This window comes from Pempheris klunzingeri, chromosome 16 (assembly GCF_042242105.1).
Source record: "Pempheris klunzingeri isolate RE-2024b chromosome 16, fPemKlu1.hap1, whole genome shotgun sequence".
Taxonomy (NCBI): Eukaryota; Metazoa; Chordata; class Actinopteri; order Acropomatiformes; family Pempheridae; genus Pempheris; species Pempheris klunzingeri.
In genome coordinates, this window is record NC_092027.1 from 8,545,045 (window position 1) to 8,571,560 (window position 26,516).

The window sequence follows — 26,516 nt, forward strand, 5'->3', positions numbered from 1 at the left end:
AGGCCAATAGAGAGCAGTAAACCCCGCTGTAAAAGATCATTTATGATCAAGTCTGAGACAACCTTTGTCCCCTCTGGTCTGTTAATAACAGGTGAGACATAAGAAGGAGGTGCTTTTACGCTGAGGAAAGATTACCTTTTTTGTTAAGTAATGTAACGTGATTCAGACAGTTAAGCAGACACTTTTTTTTTTTTTTTCTAAATTGTACTTTATTTTCTTTTAAAGACATATGTTTTAAAACAGCGATTGTAGAGAATAAATAAAGAAACATTATGTTGTTGTTTTTTTTTACTTCCATAGGTACATTTATGTAATTAAAAACTCTATAATAAGTGTGTTCATTGTCTTGAAGACCACAAGACCACCTCTTCTTTTTTTTTTTTCTAAAATTAAAAAAGAAATCGACACGTCTCCCTCCTCATCAAATCGATTACCAAATAAATTAAACGTAAAAAATCAAGATAGAAAAATTCCCAGCCCTTCCTTCCGCTTTGTTAATTTGAAAAGTAGTGGCAGCAGAGAATCTTAACTTGTGAAGTTTTAAGTCCTTTAACTCCATTTTTAAACCAAAGTATGTACAGTGACAGGAAATCCATTTCTCTTCCAGTTTAATTACCCCATGTTTTTTTTAAATTTACGTATAAATAATAAAACTAACTCTACATAACAATATTACCAATGGTAATCATACAGAATAGTATTTTCTTTTGCCTCCGACTGTGCACACTGGCCTTCTCTTTACGTCATAGACCACAAATCACACTATACAGTAGAACCCTGTTCAGTAGAATAACATCAGTGATATGCTTTTTCTTAACATGTAGATCTTGTTGCCGACAATAGAGTATGTACATAATATAAATGAATCCAGCTGTGGAATGATAGGAAATCTGGAGCACTTCTGATATTGCGGATGCTGATTCTGTTGATGTATTTGTCGCTGATATTACTGCTGTTGTTGTTGTTGTTGTTGTTGTTATCTATTATTATCTTTTTTTTTTTGAAAGCGCATACAAGTGATACAGCTTTTTGTGAAGTGTTGCTCCTGTGCTATACGGTTGGTCAAACAACCAAAAAAGGCTGGGACATCCCAAGTGGTTTTTCTTGATTGAACTCTTAGGTTTTCCTGGAAGTAAAGAAGAAGAGAGAGAGAGAGAGAAGGAGAGAGACAGAGGAAAGAGCACAGAGAATTTTAAACCAAATCACAGCAATCAAACACATAAATTTAAAGACTTTGGAAGTGGAGTGGTGTCTGCAATACACACTGCTTGCACTGACGCCTCAGGGGAGTCTCAGTAATCAACTAGTGTCCATGCAACTCAAATAGTGACAGTCACACTGCTGCAAGTGTATGCACGTTCTTAGAAAATACTTTGTCATCTCTTTTGGCAGGCAAATTAAGTCAGAACATGCACAGTAGGAATTCTGGTGGGAATAAACTCTCCAAATCAGCTGGAGATCATTTTATATTTGTCTTAATGATATTCAGAACCACGGCGTTCACTGTAAACTGTAGTTTCTCAGGGAGGTGAGAACTGAGATCAAGCATTTCAAATCACTGCAATGTGGTTTGCTGCAAACAGGGCATCTGCAGGTACCTGAAAAATCTGTTTTTGTTTTTTTAAAGATATTTTTGTAAAGCCAGTTTATCTGAATGTAAGACCAATTGTGCATCAGAGCAGTAACGTGGACTTTCTGTCCTTTCTGTATATTAATTATATTAAAAAAACCCTGACAAGCAGTCATTGCAAACTCTCAAATTCATTTTCTATAAATTAGGATTTTCATTTGAGGTTCAGGGTGAATCAAGGGAAATATGATAAATCTAGGATACTTCCATTTGACTAATAAAACCATCACTCTGCAAAAAAACATATAGCTTTGATGTAATTTTAAATATTATATATAACTATATGACTTAAATGATACATAAAGGTGGAACTGTATGTTAAGGGGTTAATGTGAAATTAAATGTATTGATTTGTTTTAACAGATTTAAGGTTTCATTTATTGTGGTAAAATGATAAAAATCCCGTTAGCTGACAGGTTGAAACTGATTCAGATTTTCTGCTTTTTTCAGAGCCAAAAACATCTTCAAATTTTTTTATTTTTATTAGAAAACATTTACCTTCAGACTTTTTAAGGGACTTTCATTTTTATTTGAATCATTTTCTTTTCAAACCTGGTCAGGGACCAGCAGATACCCTGTGCATAAGACACATTCTGTGTTCTTGGTTGTTATAAAAGTTAAGTGGATATTTGACTTGAATAATGGGGGTATTTTTATGTCCCAGAATTCCTACAGAGGAATGCAGTTCCTCAGCCAGCAGCACGTGTCACAGGAACCAAACAGCTTTACCCAAAACCTTCATAAGTAAGGTTAGTGTCTCAGTTGGTACAACACGCACACACACGTTCACTTATACATGAATATTTGACTCACATGTAGTCAATACAAAACACTCACACAAATATGAACACACACCTTCTGGTTGTTTCACACTCACGTCTCATTCATACACAAATACTATGTTGTCAACCATTTAAAGGGGCACATTTTGGTACATTTTCAGTCTCACAAAAACCAAACAAAGTTCAGGCACAAAGTCACTTGGAATTGAAACGAAAACCCCGCACTCACCGAAAACTACCACACCAACCAACTAAACAGAGGGAATGTGTAAGAATGATAATCATGACAGACAAAAAAGGGAACTAATCAAAAACCAAAAAGTCTAAAAGGAAAAAATCCTAGAATATCCATATTTGATGGACAGCAGGCTAATTTAGCTCTTAACATTGAAGCTTTTAGAGGACTAAAAAAAAAAACCAGCATGTCATGATAATCAATTACTTACAGATGCTGAGGTAAAGTGACAGTTATTGATCAGTGTTTGCAAGGATTAAAACCAGGACAAAATAATAAGAGGAAACTCACAACGCACCAAACACAGTTCATGGTCGCCACAGTAACCCGCCATGCAGTTGAGCATGGTGAATCAAGGCAACGGCCCAAAATAAAAATTGCTAATGGCAACCATCACAGGCAATATCGCCACAGCAACCAACACAGGCCAATTAACTTACAACGCAGTGAGAAGGAAGGGGGGGAGGTTTTAGCGGTTGCTAGGCAACCAAAGCCATAGCGACGCACGTCTCCACGATATATGTATGGACGGGACAGTCTTGAGAGTGGTGTGATGTTTTTTTCAGGAAATATGGCATATGGCACAGCACAAAAACAATAAATGAAAAGTAAAACAAAAAATTAATGACGAACAGTAGTTGGCATTCAACCCTGCGACAGAACACTGGTTAGACAAAACATTTGAACCGAGTACAAATCTACTTCTTAATTAAACTGTCCCTACATACTGAGCAAAAAAAGAAGGAGCCACTTTTACACAATCTATTTCAAATTGATGATATTCTCAGAGCGCTGCCACCTCATTAAAGTTAATCTACTGTAGGGTTATTGACTTCTTCAGTTCCACATGAAAGACAAACATTTAAGTACTGAGCCCCCGATTACATCCACTCTGTCTCTTTAACTTCCACGCACATTTCCAGCTGTCTATCAATCCCTCCCCGAGCCCTCCCCGTCTCCTCAAATATGTCAATATATTATTACTCACCTCCTTCAGTAAGGCCTGTTGGCATCCTTGGGCCTCTTCAGCTGCACCTTCAGTCTCTTCATGCCGATCTGGAAGCCGTTCATGGCCTGGATGGCAGTCTGGGCGCTGGATGGGTTGTCAAAACTCACAAAACCTGAGGAGGAAGTGACAGAGTGAAAGAATCACAAACATTCAGCATCGTTTATGGGAAGGTAAATAAAGCTAAAATTACATGTCTGGTGAAATCGTGTCTTTTCTCACACAAGAAGGAAACAACCATCACAGACATCATCATCATCGTCGTCGTCATCATCACAGTGACTCACCGAAGCATTTACTCTGGTTTGTGGCGCGGTCAACGAAGACCTTTGCAGAGATGACGTTTCCGAAGGGCAGAAACATCTGCAGTATCTCAGAGTCAGTGAACTCCTGTGGCAGGTGGTAGATGAAGATGTTACAGCCCTCAGGACCTGTGCACAAATAGAGAGGCACAGCGACACAGATGTGATGTGACATGATGTGACATGACAAGTTAGGCGATCAGTGAAAACAGCAGTGTCGAAGAAACACTATAAAAATTGCAATAACATAATGTACTATATGTTTTACTTAAGGGAATGGTTTTCCTTGCTGAGAGTTAGATTGATACCACCGCTTACAGGACTAATTACTGAGCTTTAAAGGTGCTGGTGGGTGGATTTTGTTCCTTTGGACAAAGCTATGCTAGCTGCTTCTGCCTATTTCCAGTCTTTATACTAAGCTAAGCTAAGCCGAGCTAATTATCTCCAGGCTGTTTTGACATATCTACAATTTAGACACAGGTTGGACTGATACCACTCTTGTGTTTATACAGTAAATATGAATCTAAAACCAGCACCCAATTAGCTTAGCTTGGTGTGAAAATATATTATTATATAAATGTTCTCATCTATCTCTTTGCAAAAAAAAGCAAATAAACCCAAAATGTGAACTATTCCTTTAAAAACAAACGGACAGATATAGCTTATATTCACTGTCAATACCAAATTACTGTAACAGCTCTACATTTGTGTTTAACACACAGATTTTTGAGGAAAAAGTGGCACTTTCAGCCATAATGAGGGCAAGAAATTCACAGATTTAGGTGCCAACCTTAAAGGATGATACCACAGTGTGATTTAAATGTAATGTTTTTGCCAAACATTTTCAAGTGCATGTTACAAGTAAGCCTGCACTGCATTATAACAATACTGGCATGACAACAATATAATTTAAAAAAGAGCTGAAACAATTAACCAATTAATCGATTAGTTGATCAACAAAGAAATAACTTTGATAATTGATGCAATAATTCATTTTGTAATAAGTACATTTTCAAGGCAAATCCCCAAATACTTTCTGGCTCTAGCTTCTCCATCTGTGTTTTTCTCAGTTTTATATAATTGTAAAATGAATATCTCTGTTTCGGACACTTGGTCAGACAACACAGGAGACTTGAAGACGTCACCTTGGAAATTTTACATGATTTTCAAACAAATACTGAATATTGTTCTATATTGGAAATAATGGTTCTGACAGATTAATGCAGATTATAGTTCAAGCACGTTCTAAAAGTCTTCTTGTACATTTCCATATCATACAGGCATGAATGAAAAGCCACAGATACCAAGAAAGGCCACAAAAGTATAGTCAACTTGTTCTTACACGGTGGAATTGCTTGCGAAAAGATTATCTGTCATGTAAAGTATACGTGATTTGAGGTAAATGGGCAAAAGCATTCAAAACCACCGGTATGTTTTTTTAAGATATGATCATGCCTACCTTCTCGCTGCTGCAGCTGCTGCGGCTGCTGCGGCTGCTGAGCCACCAGAGTGGGCTGGTGGGGGAACGGCTGTCCCACCAGGCTGTAGGCAGCGGGGTAGGTGGCTGAGGGGGAGGAGGCACAGGTGAGCAGAGAGCAGCGGTGAGGCAGGCAGAGACTGCAAACTAATCAGTTTCTCCTCTAAAACAACATCTGACAGATCTTCATTCCCACCTACAGATGCTGCTAAAACGGGGAGATGCTTTGCATATATTTTGCGATGTGTGACTCATTCTATAGAGTTTCAGTTTATTTACATTTTGTAATATATGTGCATGTTTTGACTTTGGATGTGAATTTCTACTTTACACATGCAGTGTTGGGTAGTCGCGGAGTGCAAAGGTAATGTAGCTGCATTTCATTGTTGTTGCTTAAAACAGTTTTAGACTGGAGGGTTGTTTCTATTGACTAAAACTATAAAAATCTGAAGAATGTTTGTAAAATGTAACGTAAATTTTCTTTTTTTCTCATACAAACATTGATACTTCAAGTAGTATATGCGCCTTATTATCAAGCACACGTACACATCCATACATTTCTATAAATAACTGTCAATTTATGTCACAATGTGTGACACCATTTTTAGCTTTATATGGGACACATCTAACACAGTTTAAAATGAGACTGTCAGGCTCACCTGTATAGTGCTGCATGCCTGTGTAAGCTTGCTGCAGGGGGTCCAGGACAGGACTCTGAGCTGTGGCAGAGTAAACACATGGTCACCAACTGCTATATGCACACAAGAAACTGCTAAATGCTATTTGGGGCACATAAGCACGCTCCAAATAACATTTAGTGCTTTAGTTTCATTTCATTTCCTCTTAATTAGACGGTCGCCGCTGCACATCAAAACAGGAAGCCTGTGACTCTGTGGAGGAATATCTTATGACAGCAGCAAAGTTTTCTCACATTGCTCTCTTGGGGTAGCTGCTGTGGATTGAAGGAAGGATGTTACGGCTATACCTTGATAGGCATGGACCCCGTTGGTGTACAGGGCTTCAGTTGCTGATTGGCCATTGGGTGGAGCTGGCACAGAGGGGTAGCTGTTCACTGCGATAGGCGGAGGCAGAGCAGGAACAGGTGTGGCTGCGATGGAGGGTGGAGTGCTGGTACCTGCGGATATGTTTAAGGCATTTCTTTTTATTTAAATAAATTAAATCAATAGAATAAATACAGAAAATTGAAAAAAAGAAAACTTAAAGCAACACCTAGAGGAGGTAAGTGGAGAGATTTGCGTCGAAATGACAGGTACATTAAAAGACTTGTCAATCAATAACAAGACTTAGAGTCCTACAGCCAGACGAGGGGCTCTGAGAGGCTGTTCTTCGGCACAGCGGTGCTTTGAGCTAAGTGCTAACATCAGCATGCTAATAAGCTCTAAATGACAATACTAACATGCCGATGTTAAAGGTACCCTGTGGAGTTTCTGACCTCTAGTCTAAGGAGTTTTGTTCTTAAGATGTGTGCAAGAAACACACAGCCAACACAGCCTGGGAAGAAGAGGACTGCCAGCTAGTAAACATGGATCTAAACCCTTTAAAAAACAGCTTTGCAAATGTTATATGAGGATGGAAATGTGCCCACCACTATTGTCAGATGCACTCAACCCGTTTTGATGAGCATTGATTATTGTAAATATGACTTAGCAGAATATATGACACAAGGCAGCTTAAGTTGTGTTTTGATTGTTCAAAAATGATGATGAATGACATTTTTTAAATTCTCAAATATCAACATTGGTATCACCAGTATCAGTTTGGCTACGATACAGACTACATAAATACTTCCAGGATGCAGGCACTCTACCTCACCCACCATATTACCCTCTTTTGTAAAAACAATGTAAAAACGTGGCTAACATCATGACAGACTGAAAAGGAAAAAAAAAAAACCTACAAAACAAATGTTTGTCATTTTGTCCTCTTAGGTCCGCCTCTCCTTGTGTATCTGTCCTCATATTTCAAGGAGAAATCTAATCAAGGCCGGCCGGGGCCAGACATCTCTGCCTCTCATTACCTGAGGAGGGGGTGATGGATGCGATCGGCGTGGCAATGATGCTGCTGGGGTTGAGAGCGGCGAGCTGCTGCATCTGAACCGCCGCCACCGTGGCAACAGGAGAGAGGTAGGCCGACTGCGCCACCAGAGCCTGCTGCTGCATCAACTGGAGGACGGAGGGAGAGATTGTGATTGAGAGGGTGGGAGAGGGAGTCAGGGGGGATCTGTTTCCATCACTAATTGGCTCAAAAAAGGGGACCCAGTCATAAATATCGAGCATGCTTAATATAATTGTAATGGCTCCAGTCTGAACCTCAATCGCCAGTCAATACTATGTTTGAAGGCCACATTTCAGCACTCTGCAGCGCAACACAGACAGACCAACTGTCCTTGGTGACTCGCTCTGTTTTTGCAGACCTGTCCAGACGCTTCATGATCTTCATGATCACTCACTGTGGCTGAATCAGGGTAATAGTTGATCTTAACATCATACAGTGTGGGTTACATGATCAGTAAACAAGTTTATTGCTTACTGAAACTTTTTACTGAGGAATAAAACATGGCTATAAATCAGCACACCCATAATAGTGAAAATAATGTCTGCCCTCCTTCAGCATCACAAATTGATCAGCTGTAAATGAGCCAAATCTGAAACCATTTGCAGTACACGGTTAATTAGCAATGACAAGAGCAGTTATGTGACTTTACTCTACACTGTACACTGCAATTTTTCTGTTTAAAATCATCTAGTATGACATCAAGACTCTTCTGTTAGTATTCTTTGCATACCAGAATGTTAATCTTGGAGAATATTTTATTTTGTCACAACAGCTTTTACTGCTGCACTTTTATTTCTGCTTCAGGAAAACATCAGTTAATTCAGAGCGTCACTGATAAATAAATCTAGACCCTCAAGCAGCGTCCTCATGAAAGGTGGAGTATGTGTTTCTTCAGAAATGTGTCTGTATGTGTTAGTGTGTGTGTGTGTGTGAGTGTGTGTGTTCCTCACCGCCTGTGTGTAGGCGTTGTAGGCCCCGAGGTGCAGGGTCATGGGGCTGATGACTCCAAGCTGAGAGGCCACCTGCTGCATCCGCCGGAGCCCTCGCTCCTTCTCCGAATCGGCAAACTTCACCACCAGGCTGGACGAGGCGCCCTGCAGAGGAAATGAGAAAAATTATAACTCCACATACGTAATCGCAACGTCCCCGACTCCAGCCTTTGGGTCTAGGGACCTTTTTTGCAAGTCATTCCTCCTCTGTCTCTCCTCATCTGCCATTAAATAAAGTTAAAATGCCCAAATCTTCTACGCAAATATCTGTAGACAATTTGCAATTTTAGCTTTAATGTCTTTATAACATATTAGTTACGTGTTATATATGTATCAATAAATATACAGTCAACCTGCACCAAAACACAAAACAAATCACCTACAAAAGAAAGATAAGCACATTTTACAAAAATCATACCCTCTATTTTTCTGTGTGTGTGTGTGTGCGTGCGGGTGTGTGTGTGTGTGTGTGTGTGCGTGCGCGTGTGCGTGTGTGTGTGTGTGTGTGTGTGTGTGTGTGTGGAGGTGTGGAGGAGGGAGACAGAAAAGAGAAGTGGTGACTATTAGCTGAGTCACCGTGTTGAGTGTCTTAATGACTGGATTTGGAGCATCTAACTAAGTGTATGTTTGAGTACGTGTGTGACCATGTGTTTCTGTGTGTGTATGTGTGTGTGCGTGTGCGCGCGTGTGTGTGTGTGTGTGTGTGTGTGTAGGGGGGACTCACTGGTAAAGTACGACTCCCATGCAGGGCGTTGATGGCAGCCTGGGCCTCTGCGTTGCTCTGGTACTTTACAAATGCACACCCTACATGAAATGACACACCATTAAACGTGGCCTCACACGCACTCTCTCTCACACACTCACACACACAATATACAGAAACTACCTCCCTTTAAAAAATACATTAGGAGCCGTTTTACATCCAGTGCTTCATCAGTTACCGTGGCATCATTAAACATGGTCTGCAAGACATTCATTGCTGCATCAATCACAGTCCGTAAACCACCAAACGCATCATTAGCCATGACCCATAAAACCTATTGCACCATTAGTCATGCCTCATGCAACAAACGCAGAAAAATCTAGCATCTGTGTTTGAACTGTCGCCGGACTTTGATTTACATGGCAAATATCATTAGCATTGTTGTTCATGACAATAGCAATTTACATCCACGTGGTGGTAAAGTGCCGGAGGCTTAATTTCCAGGGCTGGATAAAAATACAAACAGTTAAACAAAGTCAATGTCACTTTGTTCTGTCATGATCTGGACTCCATTTGCAATCATTTCATGCTACAGTACCTTAAAAGCTAAAGGAAACCTGAGGTAAGAGCATTTTGGAAATAGTGGATGGTTAAGTTAACCAAAATCATCTTAGCTCTTATCCTTTTATTCACTTGGACAAATATAAATTTAGTGCTCAGGATTTTATGTAGTTGAATCACCCTGGGTCGTCATTTGATCTTATTGCATCCATAAGTATAGGACATTTTAAATCACTAAAATGGTTGCTACAGGTAGTAGTATTACAGTGTACAGGCCGGCAGGGTGTAACACTAAGCAAAGTCGAAATCATTCCTAGATATGCCTCTCTTGGATCCAAATCATTTAAATGTGTGGGATAAAATTTGCATACCACATGATATCACAGTTTCTAAAAGCAGGTGTTTTATTCAGAGAACTGCAGAGAGGGGAAATGGCTAAAAACACATGAATTTTATAAGTAATACTGCATCTGTTAAGGATGAATCTCTGAGTCACACCTTCCACTCACGTCTGTAATGTAACAGAGGGACGGAAGACTTTATCATGATCTGAGGCAGGCCAGGAGCTCTTATTTATGGAAGTCATTCTAACTTTCAATGTTTTTATCCTGTGTCTTCAATGTCTTTGTGTTATATGCTGTTTATAGTTTTATTCTGTGTTTCTGTGTGTCCATGCTTCATGTTGGATTGAACCTGTTTGTCAGACATGATTTGACATTACCTTTGCTGGTACCATCAGGCCCGCGGAGCACCGTGCACTCCTCTATGCTGCCGAACGGCTCGAACATCTTTCTCACATCGGTGTCCGTCTGCTGTTTTCCCAGCATACCGACAAACAGCTTCCTGTCTTCTAAGGGGAAGGAGATCGCCAAGATGGGAGGGAGAAAACAGGATAATGTGTGTGGGTAATGTGAGTGAGATCACAGGGGGGAAAAAGTGGGAGCAGATGTTTTGCAGGAGAGGTGATCCAGGCGGTGAAAAAGGGAGGGGGGGGGGGGGAAAGGGAGAAGAGCCATGTCACCGCACACGCATGAAAAACAGAGAGGAACAACAGTGTGATGGCACAAAGCAGGGTGGACGCCAGCCTGCAATGCTTCAGAGAGCCACCAGAGTGCAGTAATATGAGTATCACAACAAACAAACAGCATCTGGCGGTGACTCAAATGTTTGTCACCCTCTGTGTTGTCAGAGAAGCTGCTCCGTCTGTCCCCGTCTGTGAAGGATCAGACCAGAGTTTCTGCATGTTTTTACTCACTCTCTACAAATCACATACACGCTGCATTCCTGCACACGATTCTCCAAAGCGTACCATAGATTTATGGATTGTAACCTTTATTATTTCCCAACATTCAGGCTGCCATTTCCTTCCAAGTCCTTTTTAATATGGTATCAAAATCAACTGTCAGACACTCCAAAGCTCGAGATACATCAGAATCACAGTCACAGTGAACATGTTACTGTCCAATTTCTTACATGATATTGCTGCTGAAAATGAAAAGGCCTGCACGCGTGGTGTGTTAATGTGTTGGATTTGAGAGCAGACTGCCAAAAGCATTGAATTCACACGGCAGAATTGTAGAGAAAAAAAATCCAGCAGAGAAAAACTAGAACTGGGTAATTTATTGTATAAAAAGTTGTCGTTTGACAGCCGACGTTTAAGTCAAATTTAAAATGTCTGCAAGTACGTATTCGTAGGACATTTAAATGGAAGGAAACTAATGGGCTAAAACTATGCCGTGCTTATCAAAATGGTCAAAAGCAAAGTATATTACATGCGAATTGTGGGAAATGAGCAAAAACATGTTTTTTTTTAGGTCTTCGGCAACAGGCTAAAATATAATGTGCACTCACAAAGTTGAAAATCACTGATTAGGTGACATTTTGACAAACAGCACAGGTCTTACTAGTAACATTAATGATGGTTGGAACAGGTTCTCAGCTTGAGGACACAAACAGACAAAAGGAGCTGGAGCACACAGATTCATCCACAACCTTTAGTAGTGCAAACAGACGTTTCAACACTACGTCAAAATGACTTATTTTTCACACAAGAGTGCTGAAATGTTAGTCTGTTTGCACTATTAAAGCATGCGAATTAATCGATGCGCTCCGGTCCCTGTTGCCCTCTGTAACATTAATGATGGCTCTGTGGTGTTCCCAGTAAGCCATGACAGTGTGACAGTGAGCCAGCATGAACAATATCAGGACCCTGAACCCGAGCAAGTGGAACTCATAATTAATTATATAACGTATACCTACTGTGACATGTTAAAATGTCTTCTGTGCAAAAAGCCATTAATAAAAAGCAATGAAAACCATTGTCATACCTTACTGGACCCCACAGCTGCCATAAAGCTCTGGTACGATTTGGGAAAATGGGCAATAATAATGTAGAGCACACATGAATAGCAGTAAATGAAAACACACAAAAATAATGTGCTTTAAGTCTTTGAAAAGAGCTTAAATTCATTATAGTGGGCTCACAAGTGGGTGAAAGTGAAGTGATTAGGTGACTGATTGATTAGATGTCAGGGCAGGAGGTAGTCAGGGGTCACTTGTAGTAGCTGAAGCATGAAGCTAGTGAGATGTACAGATGTAGTTTGACAGCAACAAAACACCTATTAACAGCTAATTGAATCTAGTTTTGTTAAAATAATAGTTTGGTGTATTTCCTACCCAAAATGTTATTGTTGCATATAATAGTTTGCAGAAATGTCCTTCATCATCAACTGATAGTGTTTTGAGTCTGGTGGTGTCATTTTAAGATATTGCCACATTCTTGAGAACTCCAAAAAAGTGTTTACGTGCGGATACGAGACCAAATGACTTGATATTTTCGGTCGTGTACTCTGTCATGGAGTTGTTTGAACAGGTGCTGTGTTTGTGGGTGGGGACAGGCGTCTCTTACCCCCTCTGCTCTCGCTGTCCGCCGGCTTCACTTGGATCGGACGGTTCATCTGGAACGACAGAGGCCGCACGGCACAGTTAGTGTGAATGCAGGACTGGGGTCAGTGATCATTAACACACACACACACACACACACAAAACAAACAAACATTCAAACTTGAAATAATTGGCAGTAATTGAAAGTTTACCCTGACACTTGGCCAAATGTGGCCACTACTGTCTGGTAAATTGCAAAAGAAGACATTCATGTTTACTGTCTTCATGTGACCCATCTGGAAAAGCTATTAATGCTGTAATATGACTTATTAGTGACATATGCGTGCTTGTACGAATATTAGTGAATTTGGCATGTGCTCCAGCCTCCTACGATCTCTCACTAATTTCTCTTCTTTCCTTTTTTTTTGCCAACTCTGCTCCAGCAGAGCAGACCACGGCTGACACTGATATGTGTGATATTACATTCACCGTCTCTCTCTCTCTCTCTGTGTCTCTGTCTCTGTCTCCCCACCTCCTCTCTCTCTGCTCTAATCCTGCCGTCTATCGTTCCTTCTCCCCCTATCACACAAAACCAGGAAAAGCACACACCCACGCGGGATTGGGGAAGTGATAAGATTAAGCACACTCGCCGGCTAATCTGGATTACAGGAGCACACAGCGTCAGAATAGTGAGAGACTCTGAGCCTGACAGAGAGACAGAGACATGGGTGTACAGAGTGAGAAAGGAAGGAATAATATCTGGGGGAAAAAAAACAAAGAATGACAAAGAAAAAAAAGAGCACACACAACACAGAGGAGGATTAGGCGACCTTTTCATAATTCATCACAAGACAAGCTGCTGAAATGCCATTTTTCCTTTACTTCTCCACAATCATTGTCCTACTCACTATTTAACAAAGCCGCCTATATGAAATTGTGCACACATCAGTGCCTCTGCGCCTCGTCTGTCAAATGTATAGAATACGAAATTGGTGAAAAGAGGCATTGAATGAAATGAAGAAAAGAGCGAGCAACAGAGGGCGAATGGGAGAAGGGTGGGATTGAGAGGGATTGAGGGGAAGGGAAGGAGCATATGGAGGAAAGGATGGAGGTGGGGGATGTGTGTGTGTGTGTGTGTGTGTGTGTGTGTGTGTGTGTGAAGGGGAGGAGGGAGGGTGATGTCAGTGAGGAGTCGAGGTGAGAGCAACAGAGTGACACTCTGTTAACTGTGGCTTAATGAAGGTCTTAATTATGGAGCTGGTGACATTTCAGCCAGTCACTGATCCTGTGTCACTGATTGATCCGCTGTGATCGGTCACCAGGAGACACTATTGATCGGTGCCACGGTTACGCTCCACCGCCAGGCCCCGCATGCACAAACACCGGCCGCTCCACGCTGCCAACGTACAGAACCACCGGCTGAAATACCACCGACACCTGCTGCGGAGGGCCCCTGTGTCTCCTCGCTGAGAGCTTCCAATTGATTGCACCAATTAATAGGATGATAGAGTAGATCGAAGGGCAAAGTCTCAAAACCATCTTCCAATCAGTCAAGCAAATGTGGGCGTCTGCTCCTGCAGTCAGTGAATAGTAATTTTTGTTTAAATTATAGTTCGTCCTTCCATAAAATTAGATTTCAAGTGTTTTTGTTGCGGAGAGGACAACATCATCCTGACTGGGCCCACATGCTAAAATTCACTTACTCGTGCTGTTGTGAGGTGATTTGGATAAAAGCACTCAACAAATATCACTTGTGTTGTTAGAAAATGGTTCATTCATTGTCTCTTGTCCGCTGCTCACCAATCACTCTTCTGCTATTTGCACTTGTACGCCTACAATAGGGAGTGCTACAACTGTAATGTTACAGCCTGTGCAGAATACCATATTCTCTACTCACTGTGCATTATTACATATAGATTCTGTGGCCCTGTGTGATCTGCTGCTGCCCATTGATATTACATTTGAACTGAAGAAATACTCAGTTTCCCAGTCTGTGTTTCTGATTTTTTAAGCTGGTTTTCATCAAAAAATGATTAACTGGCAGACCTGTGTTTACTATTCAATCTTACTATTTAGTCTTTCAACTCTTTTGTCTCTCTTTGCTGCATTTACATAAAATCCTAATGCGCTCTCAGCTTTTTCATCCACTTAATTCGAAAGTGCATTCCATATTTCATGGAGAAAAAAAAATTTGTGTTAAGGGTTGAGCTGAAAGTATTTTGGAGAATATAAATGCTTCGGAAATGTGTGTGCATGGAGGCAAAAGGACAGCTTTAATCAAATAAAATTGAGGCTGATGGCTAATGGATGCATCATTATTTTCCTTTTACTGATCAGGTATTCCACTAGTTTTGCTTTAACCACAGCAAAAAATAAATGGCCAGATAAGATAATAGCATACACTATAGACCTAAATGTCTTTACACCTGTTTCGGTGAGTTTTCTCCACATCCAAATGTTAAAGTTGCATTTAAAACTATAAACCACATCTCAAATAAATGACTAAGAAGCCCGTGGTGACCTTGCTATGGCCCTGTGTCCATGCTATGCACAGACTAATTCTATGAAATAAGCTCTGACGGTCTACAATAGAGCCAGACTCAGAATGAGATTAGATCAGTTACTTGAGTTAAGGAATCAAAGCTGATGCTGCAACCTTCTAGCAGTAGTTAATGTGACATCTTTGATTGATAACATGTTTGACTGATGCCTGTAAAAAATCCAGTGGCCCATATTTTACTGCAGGAAGACAAACAGCGAAGGCCGCGGCGGTGGCGATAAGGAGAAGTGCAGCAGATGGCTCAGGAGATTGGAATTACAATATACAAGAGGGAAAACAGTGAGAAGTGGAGGCCATCAAGGCTGTGCCACTTCATATCGGCACGGCAACCAGCCCCACCGCTCTGACGAAGACCGCGCTCGCATGGCCATCGCCATGGCAACCCCAGTGATGAGAACCCCACATCAGGTAAACAAGGTTGCCCTGAACGACATGCAGAAAGGACGGGTGAAAAACAAATGAGGAGGACAAAGGGTGCTTCTAGGTCGAGAGATAGAGGGATTAGATGTGTTGAGGGAGGAGGGGGGACGGAGAAGGAGAGGAAAAATGAAAGACACCGAACAAAAAAAAAAAAAAAGGATGATAGAGGGAGCATTTGTGCCTGTTGAATGTTGGCGCTGCCTTGAGAGCAGATGCAGAAGCAAGAAGGAAAAATATCTCCCTCTAAGCCTAAACCACTAACATACACACTTTACAGTAATTTGCTCTCCCCCCTCCTCCTCCTGTTGCTCCCCTCCTCCTCCCCTTTCTCTCTTAGGCTTGTTTACAAAAACAGTCCCATACTGTGCACTGACAACACACAGGCACAACCTGCCTGATCAACAGCCCATTTTACCAGTATGTTTTTGCTATTACATTTTCTTCCTCCCCCTGTGCTTCATCTCCAAACACACAGCACAGATATTATATACAATCATCCTCCAACTAAACACACATTCATTGTTCCCACACCACACACACACACACACACACACACACACACACGCTCTGTCTGCCCCTGTCGGTCACAGCAACATGAGCACACATCTACACATACTTAATCTTTTCACTCTGTGATGCCATGGGGGATTTTGGTAGGATTATGAGATATTAAATCCATAGATTATCCAATCAAATCACAGCTCGACCCCTTTCACCATAATGCATGACCCCCCCCCATCACATCAACGTCCATACGCGCCAAGGAGTGGCACTCGCTCCCATCTGAATGCTTTTTCTTCTTCTACTACAGCAATGCAAATGTGTTTTAGATAGAGGATCGTTTACAGAGTGAGTAAAGCAAATCGGTGATGGTATTTTTCTTGCCTTTGTATTATGACCTGCAGATGATAATCTCTGTTCTCTGAGCTCGACGCAGCCGGTGTTGTCAAGTCTATATAGCGGGCTGCTGTTGTCTCAGGGTGACACATTTCTGTCGCCTGTTTTCTCTCCAATTTCCATCCATTCTGCTTGTCTGCCCTGAAAAGCAGCCACTCTGAATGGTAAATATATCAGCAGAGACCATCTCCCCTGCTCTTTCAAGAACATTTACAGCAGGGAGGCAGAGTTTTGTGCGTGTGTGTGTGTGTAGGGGAGATGGGGGGGTTATAGGTGGGTGGGGCTGGAGTGGGGGTGGGGGGGGGTCCACAAAGACAATTTTCCGTCTTCGCCTCCCCTCCGCTCCATCACACAGCGCTGGTCAATGCATCGTGCCGGTCGCCTAGCAACCTGGCATCCCTGGTCCCCGCCGTCTCCAGGCAACGAGACCTGCGACCGTAATCAACCTGCCACCACCCCCCCCCCCCCCCCTTCTCTCTCTCCCCGTTCTGTTCCTCTCTCTTGTCTCTGCTGCTTTTGCTCCGTCGCTTTTCCATCCACCTCCTCGTCGCAAATGCACTTACGCTGGGACGCACTTGTGAATTCACCCGAGGGAAAAGAACAGGCACAGGTGGAAATTGGTATATTCACAACAACCCCCCCATCCCTTAAATAAAAAAAAAAAAGAACAAAAAAAAAAAAAAAGGGAGATTAATAGACACAGATGATTGTGAGCTCGCACAAAGAGTTGGAACAAAGCGACGGAGGCAGGGACCAAACAGCAGAGATGCACAAGTAGTACGGTTTGTTCCACACGTGGATGCACACACAGATGCGCACACACACATGGGCGGGCAGGCACACAAAGCGGAGAGAAACTCTACCTTCTCTTGAATTCAGCAAGTCGCTAAATCAATCAAATACAAAGAGACTGACAGCAAAACGCTCGTACAGTTCGATAATATTTAATCAATGACCCAGTCTTCAGTGTCAAAGCTGCTTCCCTGCGCTGCCTCCCACTTCTGCAGGGCTGTCTGTCCGTCCAGCATGAAGGTGAAGCTGACAGCTGTTTGAGCTGACGTTCTGCCTTTTTGTCAGACAGCCGACAAAAATCCTTCAAAGCGGAGATACTGAATATCAAAGAGTCGATTTCTAACAACACTCAAGTTGATTCTCAATTGTTTTGTCTCTTCTGACTGTTAAATATTCATGTCAAGTTTTGTTTGACTCGACTCAGTGGAGCAGAAGGGGAAAAGAACTGAATCACGGACAGATTTCTGTGAGTGTGCCTGTGTGGGTACAGATAGGGTCCATGTCCTACTTTGCTTTTTTTTTCACTTTTTTAATTCAGACATGGTTTACACTCTTTAACTCCATCGTAGTGCACTGCATATGTAGTTCAAAGAGCCTAATGAGTTTTGTGACAACAACCTTTCTTCAGTTTTGAGTGTGTTCGCCTGCCACATGAACACACACACACACACACTCCCCTACCCCCCAAAACACACTATTTCTCAGTAACAGATGTCTGTATTTAAGCTGATAAATACGCTGCCTCAATGCACCTCCAACCCCCTCCACCCTTACTGCCACCCACTGTTCATTATGTCAAACTTTCATTCATCTCTTCCTCCCCTCCCCCCACCCGCTCATATTGCCTCCCCCCCCCCCTCCTTCATTTATCCAATTTCTCTCTAGTTCACACCCATTTACCACCTCTATAAATCCAATCTGCATTCATCATTACAGTCGCCCCACAGTGACGTACAGAGGACTGGCCCTTTTTTTGTTGTCAGTCAGCGCCGTCTGTCCTGCACCGTCCCTGTCGCGCGTTGATATGCATGCATATGTAAATGAACCGATGCATGAATGCACACTTAACTCCAGATAGATTCATCAAGTGAACGCATTCGCTCTGAGGCACGCTAATTGCTATCATCATCATCATCATCCCCGCACCTCGCCGGCATCAAGACTACATATGGAGGCTTTGCTTTATCATCTTATTGTCAGATACATAAAATATATTTCATGCTCATGTTCAACATGCTTTAGAGCCTCAGTGAACCGAATCCGAACATCTACTTTGTGTTTTTGTCATGTGTTGTTGCACACTAAATGTCAGTTGCTACATCATTATCTGTGTTTACTATCAAAAAAGAGATTAAACTGCAAAAACTGCATGAATCTACAGCGCTGACAGGTATATAAGAGACTGCTAACACCACTCTGCCCCGTGTGTTTCTACAGCAGAACATTGGTTCAGACATTAAGGGCACAAAACTGTGGCACTACAACTTCCTATCTCATATCCTGCGTAAAAAGCCTTGGCTATATTTAGCATATGCATTTATTTCAGACTATTGATAAAACCCCTCTGTCTGCTCTGTCTGAGTCCTTATGGCTGAGTAAATGTCAGGCTTAGTCAGATGTTCCACTCAAAGAGGGCTCTTTCCTCTCGTATGGGCAGCTTAAACACAGAAGGCCTCGCAGCTCAGATTTTACTCTCACACACACAGCAGATAGTGAATGAAGAAACCCGAGAGGAGCGTATAATAAAACCAACAACTTCCATCCATCCATCCATATCTTTGTATGTGTGCTCTCAACGGAAACACATGCACATTAAAGCAAACAGACATTCACGCACACACACTCACACACACACAAAAGCACACACACCCTTCATTAAACCGTGTTAGTGCGAACACCTGCCCTCCCTTCCCCCGCTGCACATGCAAATATACACCAAACACACACACAGCTACTTTCTCACTTGGGCACAGTCGCACTATTAAATACTTATTGCATTTAGAATTAACGGTGAGGTACTGTTGCAAATATTAATTCAAGTAAGTGATTGTTGATGAGGGGCGATATATTGTGTCTCTACTGAAGCAGATACGAGCTTTCAGGCCGCAACTGGCAATATTTTCCTTATCGGTCAAACGAAAAGTTCAGCATTTCAGGAAACACGCTAATTTGCTTTCTTGCTGAGAGTTAGATGAGAAGATTGATAGCCTGTTAGCTTAGCTTTGCACAAAGGCAGGAAACTGCCAGCTTGGCTCTTAAACAAACAAAATATAACTTGTTAATTGGGGAGTTTTAGAGGAGCCTATAGGAGGATTATGTTACTTTTGGACAAAGTCAGACAAGCTTTATCCCTATCCTGTCTTTATGGCAGCCAGCTGCTAGCTTCAGCTTCATGTGTACCAGACAGACATGAGAGTGGAATCAATCTTTTCATCTAACTCTCGACAAGAAAGCAAAACAAGCGCATTTCCCAAAATGCCAAACATTTCCTTTAATCTACCAATTATTTTCTCAATTCCTTGATTGATCGTTTTGTCTCTAAAAGGCAAGAAATTATCAATTTATGGCCATCACAAGCTCTTAGAGCCCGTGGTCATGTCTTAAAAAGTCCAACAGTCCCCATTATGTCCAGAGTGCTATCAGACAAGACAAAGAAACCCAGAAAACACCCAAAATGTTTGAACACTTAATGGATGATGAAAATAGCTGCTGACTGACCATTAATGGCGACATGATTAAATCTTCCAGCACAGTTATTTATTCAAATTGTTGAAATGTAAGTTTGGTTTTGTAGGTTGCCGTATAAAATGGCTTCTTTAAATGTGGCATAACTGGATGTTATCGTCTCCACGAGCCTCACAACAGCTGACTCGGCCAGACAAACTGGCCTGAGACAGTAGCGATAAGAGCAGAGGGGACAAGAGAACAAGATGTCCAAGTAGGATTGAGTGAGAGTACAGCTCAGGAGGAGCGGATCTTTTCTCTTCCCAACCTCCATTTCCACACTTCTTCTCAGAGTGAATCTGGTACATTACTCCTGCCATTTTTTTTTTTCTCTCCCTTTCCTTACTCCACCATTCTCTCACTTTCTTCCCTCGCTTTCGGCTGAATGTGCTTTTGACACTCTTCCTCCCCCTCTCTCACTTAGAGACGGACTCTCTCACCTGAAATTAAACACAAGGCCAGGTGCCACTCTGAAACAACCATCTGTTCGCCCCTGTCTGACTTCTCTCTATATATTTCTTTCTTTCTTTCTTTGCCTTTGTTAGCAGAAGGAAAAAAAAAAATCACTAAAATAGCTGGGAGAAAAAAAGCCTTAAGGCCGACTCCTACTTTCCAGAGAGGAGAAATGCTACAAAAAAAAAAAAAAGTAGCGCTAAGTGTTAATGACATCCTTCAGCTTTCTCTACATTCAGGTGTGCTTTCATTCGAGCTCTCTCCCCTCAGTCCTATAATTGCTTTCATGTTATTTCTTTTGTATCGGCCCGGCCACGAGATGCCAAAGTTAATTATTCTTTGGCAGTGCAGGTGCAATTAGATGACAATTACACCACAGCTGGTAGCAGGGGTGGGAAGCAGTTCTTGTCCGTGTGGGCGTGTATGGAGCTAATAAGATGGTTTTCGTCTTCTTTTTTTTTTTTTCTTGTGGCAAGGGAGGGGGGAGGGCAGGGAAGGATTGAGGGAGCACAGGAGGGTTTAGCTTGTTCCACACGGCTTAAAGGTAAGAGGTTGTGAGGAGAAGAGCCGCAGGGGTAGGAACACTGGGGGGGGAGATGGCTTTAGCCATGGGGCATTGGGCCCTGCTGATCCCCTATGAGAGGTCAGGAGAGGTCACGCTACTGTCACGCTAACAATGGGATTTCTTTTGTTGCCACCATAATACCAGCCTGCTCCTTCAGACTGTCCCCATGTTCCCCAATAACCCCCTGCAGGCCGCTACAACAATGTTCTCATGCTGAAACCATCAATATGTTTATGAGAAGAAAATCTATTTAACCAATTTTAAAACTTGAGAAATCTTAATTTATCAAGGAAAAATCCTAAGAGGGTTTCAACCAGTGACTGTTTTCGTTAATCGATTAAATGCCTGAAAATAATAAAAAGAAATTCCCATCACGCTTTCCCAGAGTGGAAGATTATGTTATCAAATGTCTTGTTTTGTCCTACCAGCAGCTTAAAACTCAACAATATTCAATTAACTATCACATGAGATAAGACAAAGCAGCAGACATCTGAAAAGCTGGAACCAGAGAAAACTTAGCATTTTTGCTTTATTAAATGAAAACAGCTTCTCCGATGTGAATGTTAGCTGGTTTTCTGAGCCCTCTATGATATTAGATTGAAAATCTTTGGGTTTTGGACTGTTGGGTGGACAAAAACAAGCTCATAGATGCTGAGAACTTGCTATAGGCCTTTTTTTTTGTTATTTTCGGATTAAACAATTCATGAATTAATCAAAAAGACTGACAGTTGACTGTAAATAATGTTACAATGCTGAAAACAATCGTCAGATGCAGCCCTACACTGTTCACCCGCTTCCTCACTCTTCTCTAAAAAAACTATGGTCATGAGCTGTCATTCAGCGAGGGGGAAAAAAAGAAGTGAATGATGTAGATTTCAACAAAAATAACCAAAAGGAAACAGGGGTAAAGCCTTGTTAGTAAAAGAGGAAGCAGCAGCAAGTCTGGGAGCACACTCTGTCTCAGTAATTCCTTGCCTTGTCGCCTTGTCTCTCATATAGTCGGTTATTATAGAGACGCGGCTGTCATGTCATATTTACCTCTGGAAATGTCATTTGGCAGCACACCTGCTGCCTGGCTATGCTAATAAAGCTAGGTTTAACTTTGATTAGAATTCAGAGAGAGAGGAGAGGAGAGGAGAGGAGAGGAGAGGAGAGGAGAGGAGAGGAGAGGAGAGGAGAGGAGAAGAAGAGGGGGAGAAAGACAGAGAGACACAGAAAGGAAGAGAAACATCAGAGAGAATAAGAACTGGCAAAGTCACTCCAGCAGCGAGCCTCATAGCTGTCTCTTTCGACCCGCGACATGTTGCAAGATGACTCATGCCTTAACTGGATGGATATGTCTGGATGCATCACATATGAAACATAAGAGGGAGAGCAGCCTCTGACCTTTATTGGAGCATATCAGCTAAAGGGGGAAGTCAGGCCTGCGTGTCAAACTCGGTTAATTTTCCCGTGTCACTGTGTGTCCTTGTGTGTCTGTGTGGTGCATTCAGATAGCCTTGCATGCCAGTTATTCTGCTCCCTTTATATATATATATATATATATATATATACTTTATATGCATATATAATTATATACATGCAAGCTGTTGAGGAGCTCGAAAAGAAGACGACACACTCACCCCTGGTAATGTCTTCTGCTCGTGCAGTGCATTCTGGGCTTTGAGGGCGGACTCACGAGCACAATATGTGAGGAAGGCACATCCTGTAGACAAAGGCAAGCGGTAGAAGATCAGCAAACAAAGTCTATGCATGTGTCAGAGTCATGTGCTTTATATAATGTCAGAAATGGCAGTGCCATGTTATAGTAACTTAATCTCAATTGGTCATTTGCAGGCAGAAACATGTGGCAGGAGGTTATAGACCTATTACAAATCTGACATTTTATATATGTCCTGTTGGCGTTAATTTAACGTTCTGGCTAGCACGTGTTTACATTTTCTAAAAAAATACCTCCTGCCTTTAATCAGGTCATCATTATCAATATGTATTCAAAGCTGCATGACACAGAGACAAAAAAAAAATGAAACGAAAACAATGAACAACTTTCATTTTGTTAGATAGTTTTCCCCGGCGGCAGCGGAGATCTATGGGATTATTAAATCCTAATACCTGGAGACTATTCAGACACAAGCAGTCTGAATGGGTATTTAACATCACGCTGGTCAAGCAAAATGTATGCAGTCCCACATAATAGAGAAAGGCCTTCATTAACCTTTAGGGCTCCCACTAATCATGAATATGTAAATGTATGCAGAATAGGTGTTATAGGTGTTAGAGGACTGATACCACCTGGCATATACGTCTTTCAAATGACTGTTGGTTTATGTGGATTGATAAAAGCCTTTTGTTTTCTGGGCTCACATTTGCATTAGAAATGACAGGAAGGATCATTGTTTATCTTAGATCACTTTAACCAGCTTTGGTCCATCTGTCAAACAGGATTTTGAACATGTTGAGACTTTGCTTCCAAAATAGAGAGAGGCCTGTTCACCATTTGACACACAGTGGTGCTGGTGGGTGACATGTAGTCTTTCAAACTGACTGATATCGCCGTATGAAACCAATTACAGACTGACAAAATACTTTTTGTGAGATTAATCTTAGACAACTTGCTTTCTGGTTATGACAACGTAGAAAAATGGAGAGAGCTGTGCAACATTTTCAGTAAAAAAAAAAGTAAAATGATGCTGTTCAATTAAGTGCAATTCTAACAGTTTAAAATTACTCAATTTGTCTTTGCTTCTATTTTTAATTGCTGCACCCAGAGGCAGGCGTTGGAAGAAAACCTCCCAGAATGCACCAGGGGGTGTAATGAACACAATTCTCACATCAAATGTGTGTTTCATTTGTGTTTTACACTATGCCCCACAATGTTTTTACTGTTTCCACATTTTAATAGTTGTTATAGAAGTGCATGTAGTAGACTGGTTAAGGTTTGAAAGCGGCCATTAACCTCCCTTGTCCCCAGTCAGGATACTGTATTTCAAATTGCCCCTGATGAGCAACAGTACTTGACTCCTTTAAGTGATTCTGAAATTTAAAAAAAGGATAATACAATATAAATAAATACTTGATTAATAAATACCTAATTCTACTTAAAAGGTTCAGCGAGGTGAATGGACTTATGTTGATTCTAGTGTTTAATGTGAAACTCCTTACATTATTTTTATAAGTTTGCGTTAAAGTTGACGAATTAGTCAAAAATATTAAAGCAAGAGGGAGGATACAAACTTCTGACCAGCAGTGAAAGGGATTTCTTTTCAGTGGTGATAAACATCAGGGTTTTGACCTCACAGGGGTCCTTCAAGGGGCTCCAGAGGGACAACAGCTGAATGAGGAATAGTTTAACCTCACTAAGAATTAAATCCTAGCCGGGGGACATACGGTGCGAGGGCCGCTACTGTAATGACTGGCTCTGCTCTCACCACTATCTTCCCACATAATGAATTCTAAATTAACAATTTTATTTCCCCATATGAGCTCCCTGAGACAAAGTCTTATCAGCTGGGTGTCCATTATCCCCTTACCTTTGTGCATCCCTGTGTATTTGTCCTTTATCACCGTCAACTCATAGATCTTGCCAAACTGCTCGAAGATGGGCTTCAGGTCTTTCTCCTCCAGGTTTCGGGGTATCTGCCCGATGAAGAGCTTGATTGCGTCAGGCTCCTTCATTGAGAAGTCTGGGGAGGAATAATAACACACACAGAGCGGAGGAGGCGGTCAGGAGGAGCAGACAGGAGCCTGCGGGCTTAAATTCACACTGCACAGGAGGTGCAAACAGGAGGCCGGGGATGGAGGTGCAGATGGGAGTGTTCAGAGGGGATGGGAGGCTGAAATAATAGTTTCTACACCCTTGGAGGCATCGTAGTCCTGATTTAGTAGTAGATTTATCACAGATATTACAATAAATCACATTAGTAACACTTAGATTACAATATAGATTATTAAGATATTAAAATATTATGGGCTACTATAAGATCACAGTTTACTATCACAGATGCATTGTAAGGTCTTTAAATAATATAAATCCTGTAAGAACAGTGACATAATTTAATTCTAGAGGAGATTGTACGCAATTGTACAGATCTTTTGAAAAATAATTTCAACAGTTGAAACCATTAGTTTGTGTTTCATTTGCATAAATATCATTTATTTTCTTTTTATTGGCATAAAATGGATCCTTCTGTGCTCTGTTTGCATAAAGCCCCACATAAAAACACATGAATTACAGAAAATGAAATTATAATCTGATAACTTTCATATTCTTGGCAGTCCATGAGCATTAGGGATCAGTAATCATGATTCACAGCTACAGAGCTACGATACGTTCTCCTCTTTGCCTGACGTGGAGATGATTTGGAACAATTACATGTGATATTGGAGTAAACATCAGCACAATGCTTCCTTGCACTGAATTCGGTCTAGGCCGCCTATATTCAAGCTGCTACAGGAACATGACAGTGTGTCTGTCAACACAGCTGGAGACCTGCGCTCTCTTTGTCAAGACACGGGTGACAACAACAATAAGCCGAGCATGATTTTACACATTTGACTAAAATCAACAAAGAGTTAAAGAGAAAAAAAGAAAGAAGCATACCTGTGGTGCTGTTCGTGGCAAAGAATCGGCGTAATCAGATGATGCCTTTCTTCTTCCCCCCGCTGTTATTTAGTTATTGAATCTCAATTATTCAGTTCATTTGTCTGTAAGAGCGTCTTTGAATCCTGTAACAAGTTAGGCCTGCACCCCCCCTACAACAACACAACTAACATCCAGCGACGGTCCTTTATTCGGCATGAGCGTCTTTTTCTAGATCTGCTTGTTGTCTTTTTTTCTCCTCTGCTCTTTCCTGACTGATGCTCCGTAAAAAAAAAAATCTCTCTCCTCAAATGAATCTGATTCCAAAATAAACAAATCCCCCCCTGCAGCTCTGCTGAATGAACAGTGTTGTGAGAGATGAATTTAGGCTTCCTTCAGTGGACCGTGGGGAATTGGCAGTCTGGTTGGTTGTCCTCTCCGCTCCCTCTGCCTCTGCCTGTGTGTGTGTGTGTGTGTATGTGTGTGTGTGTGTGTGTGTGTGTGTCTGTACTCCTTTGACGTCGTAAGCCGGTGTCTCCCTCCCTGTCCATCTCAGCTCCATCCCTCCTCCCCTGGGCTGGACGAGCCGTGATGTCTGCCGCCAGGGACCGTCGCCAAACTACCAGCCCTGTGACAGCCGAGGAGGAGGAGGAGGAGGAGGAGGTGGTAGAGGAAGGAGAAATGAAGACACAAATCAAACACGATCATGGCTACAAAGTGTGATGCTGAACGTCCATGTGTATAAATAAAATAGAGTTATTTATCTATGCATTAAGGTAAATAGAGGATCTTGTTTGTTTAATAGCTGTCACATGTGTTAAAATCCCGGTCAATCACAGCACCTGTTTGTGTCATTTAAAATGTATCATAAGATCATATGAA

The 26,516-nt window shown here is 41.7% G+C and overlaps 1 protein-coding gene across 1 annotated transcript; it reads right to left on the reverse strand.

Annotated features, from left to right (window-relative positions):
• Nucleotides 1-276: 276 nt before the first annotated feature.
• On the reverse strand, nucleotides 277-26,070 carry celf3a (cugbp, Elav-like family member 3a). The gene is made up of 14 exons (XM_070846035.1): nucleotides 25,656-26,070; nucleotides 24,586-24,738; nucleotides 22,678-22,760; nucleotides 12,670-12,718; nucleotides 10,483-10,611; nucleotides 9,222-9,301; nucleotides 8,459-8,602; nucleotides 7,471-7,615; nucleotides 6,418-6,567; nucleotides 6,092-6,151; nucleotides 5,415-5,519; nucleotides 3,941-4,084; nucleotides 3,636-3,768; nucleotides 277-1,126 (listed from the first exon to the last, which is right to left on the reverse strand). Exons 2-13 carry the CDS (start codon nucleotides 24,728-24,730, stop codon nucleotides 3,641-3,643), a joined length of 1,362 nt encoding a protein of 453 aa, XP_070702136.1. The 5' UTR covers nucleotides 24,731-24,738; nucleotides 25,656-26,070; the 3' UTR covers nucleotides 277-1,126; nucleotides 3,636-3,640.
• Nucleotides 26,071-26,516: the final 446 nt, after the last annotated feature.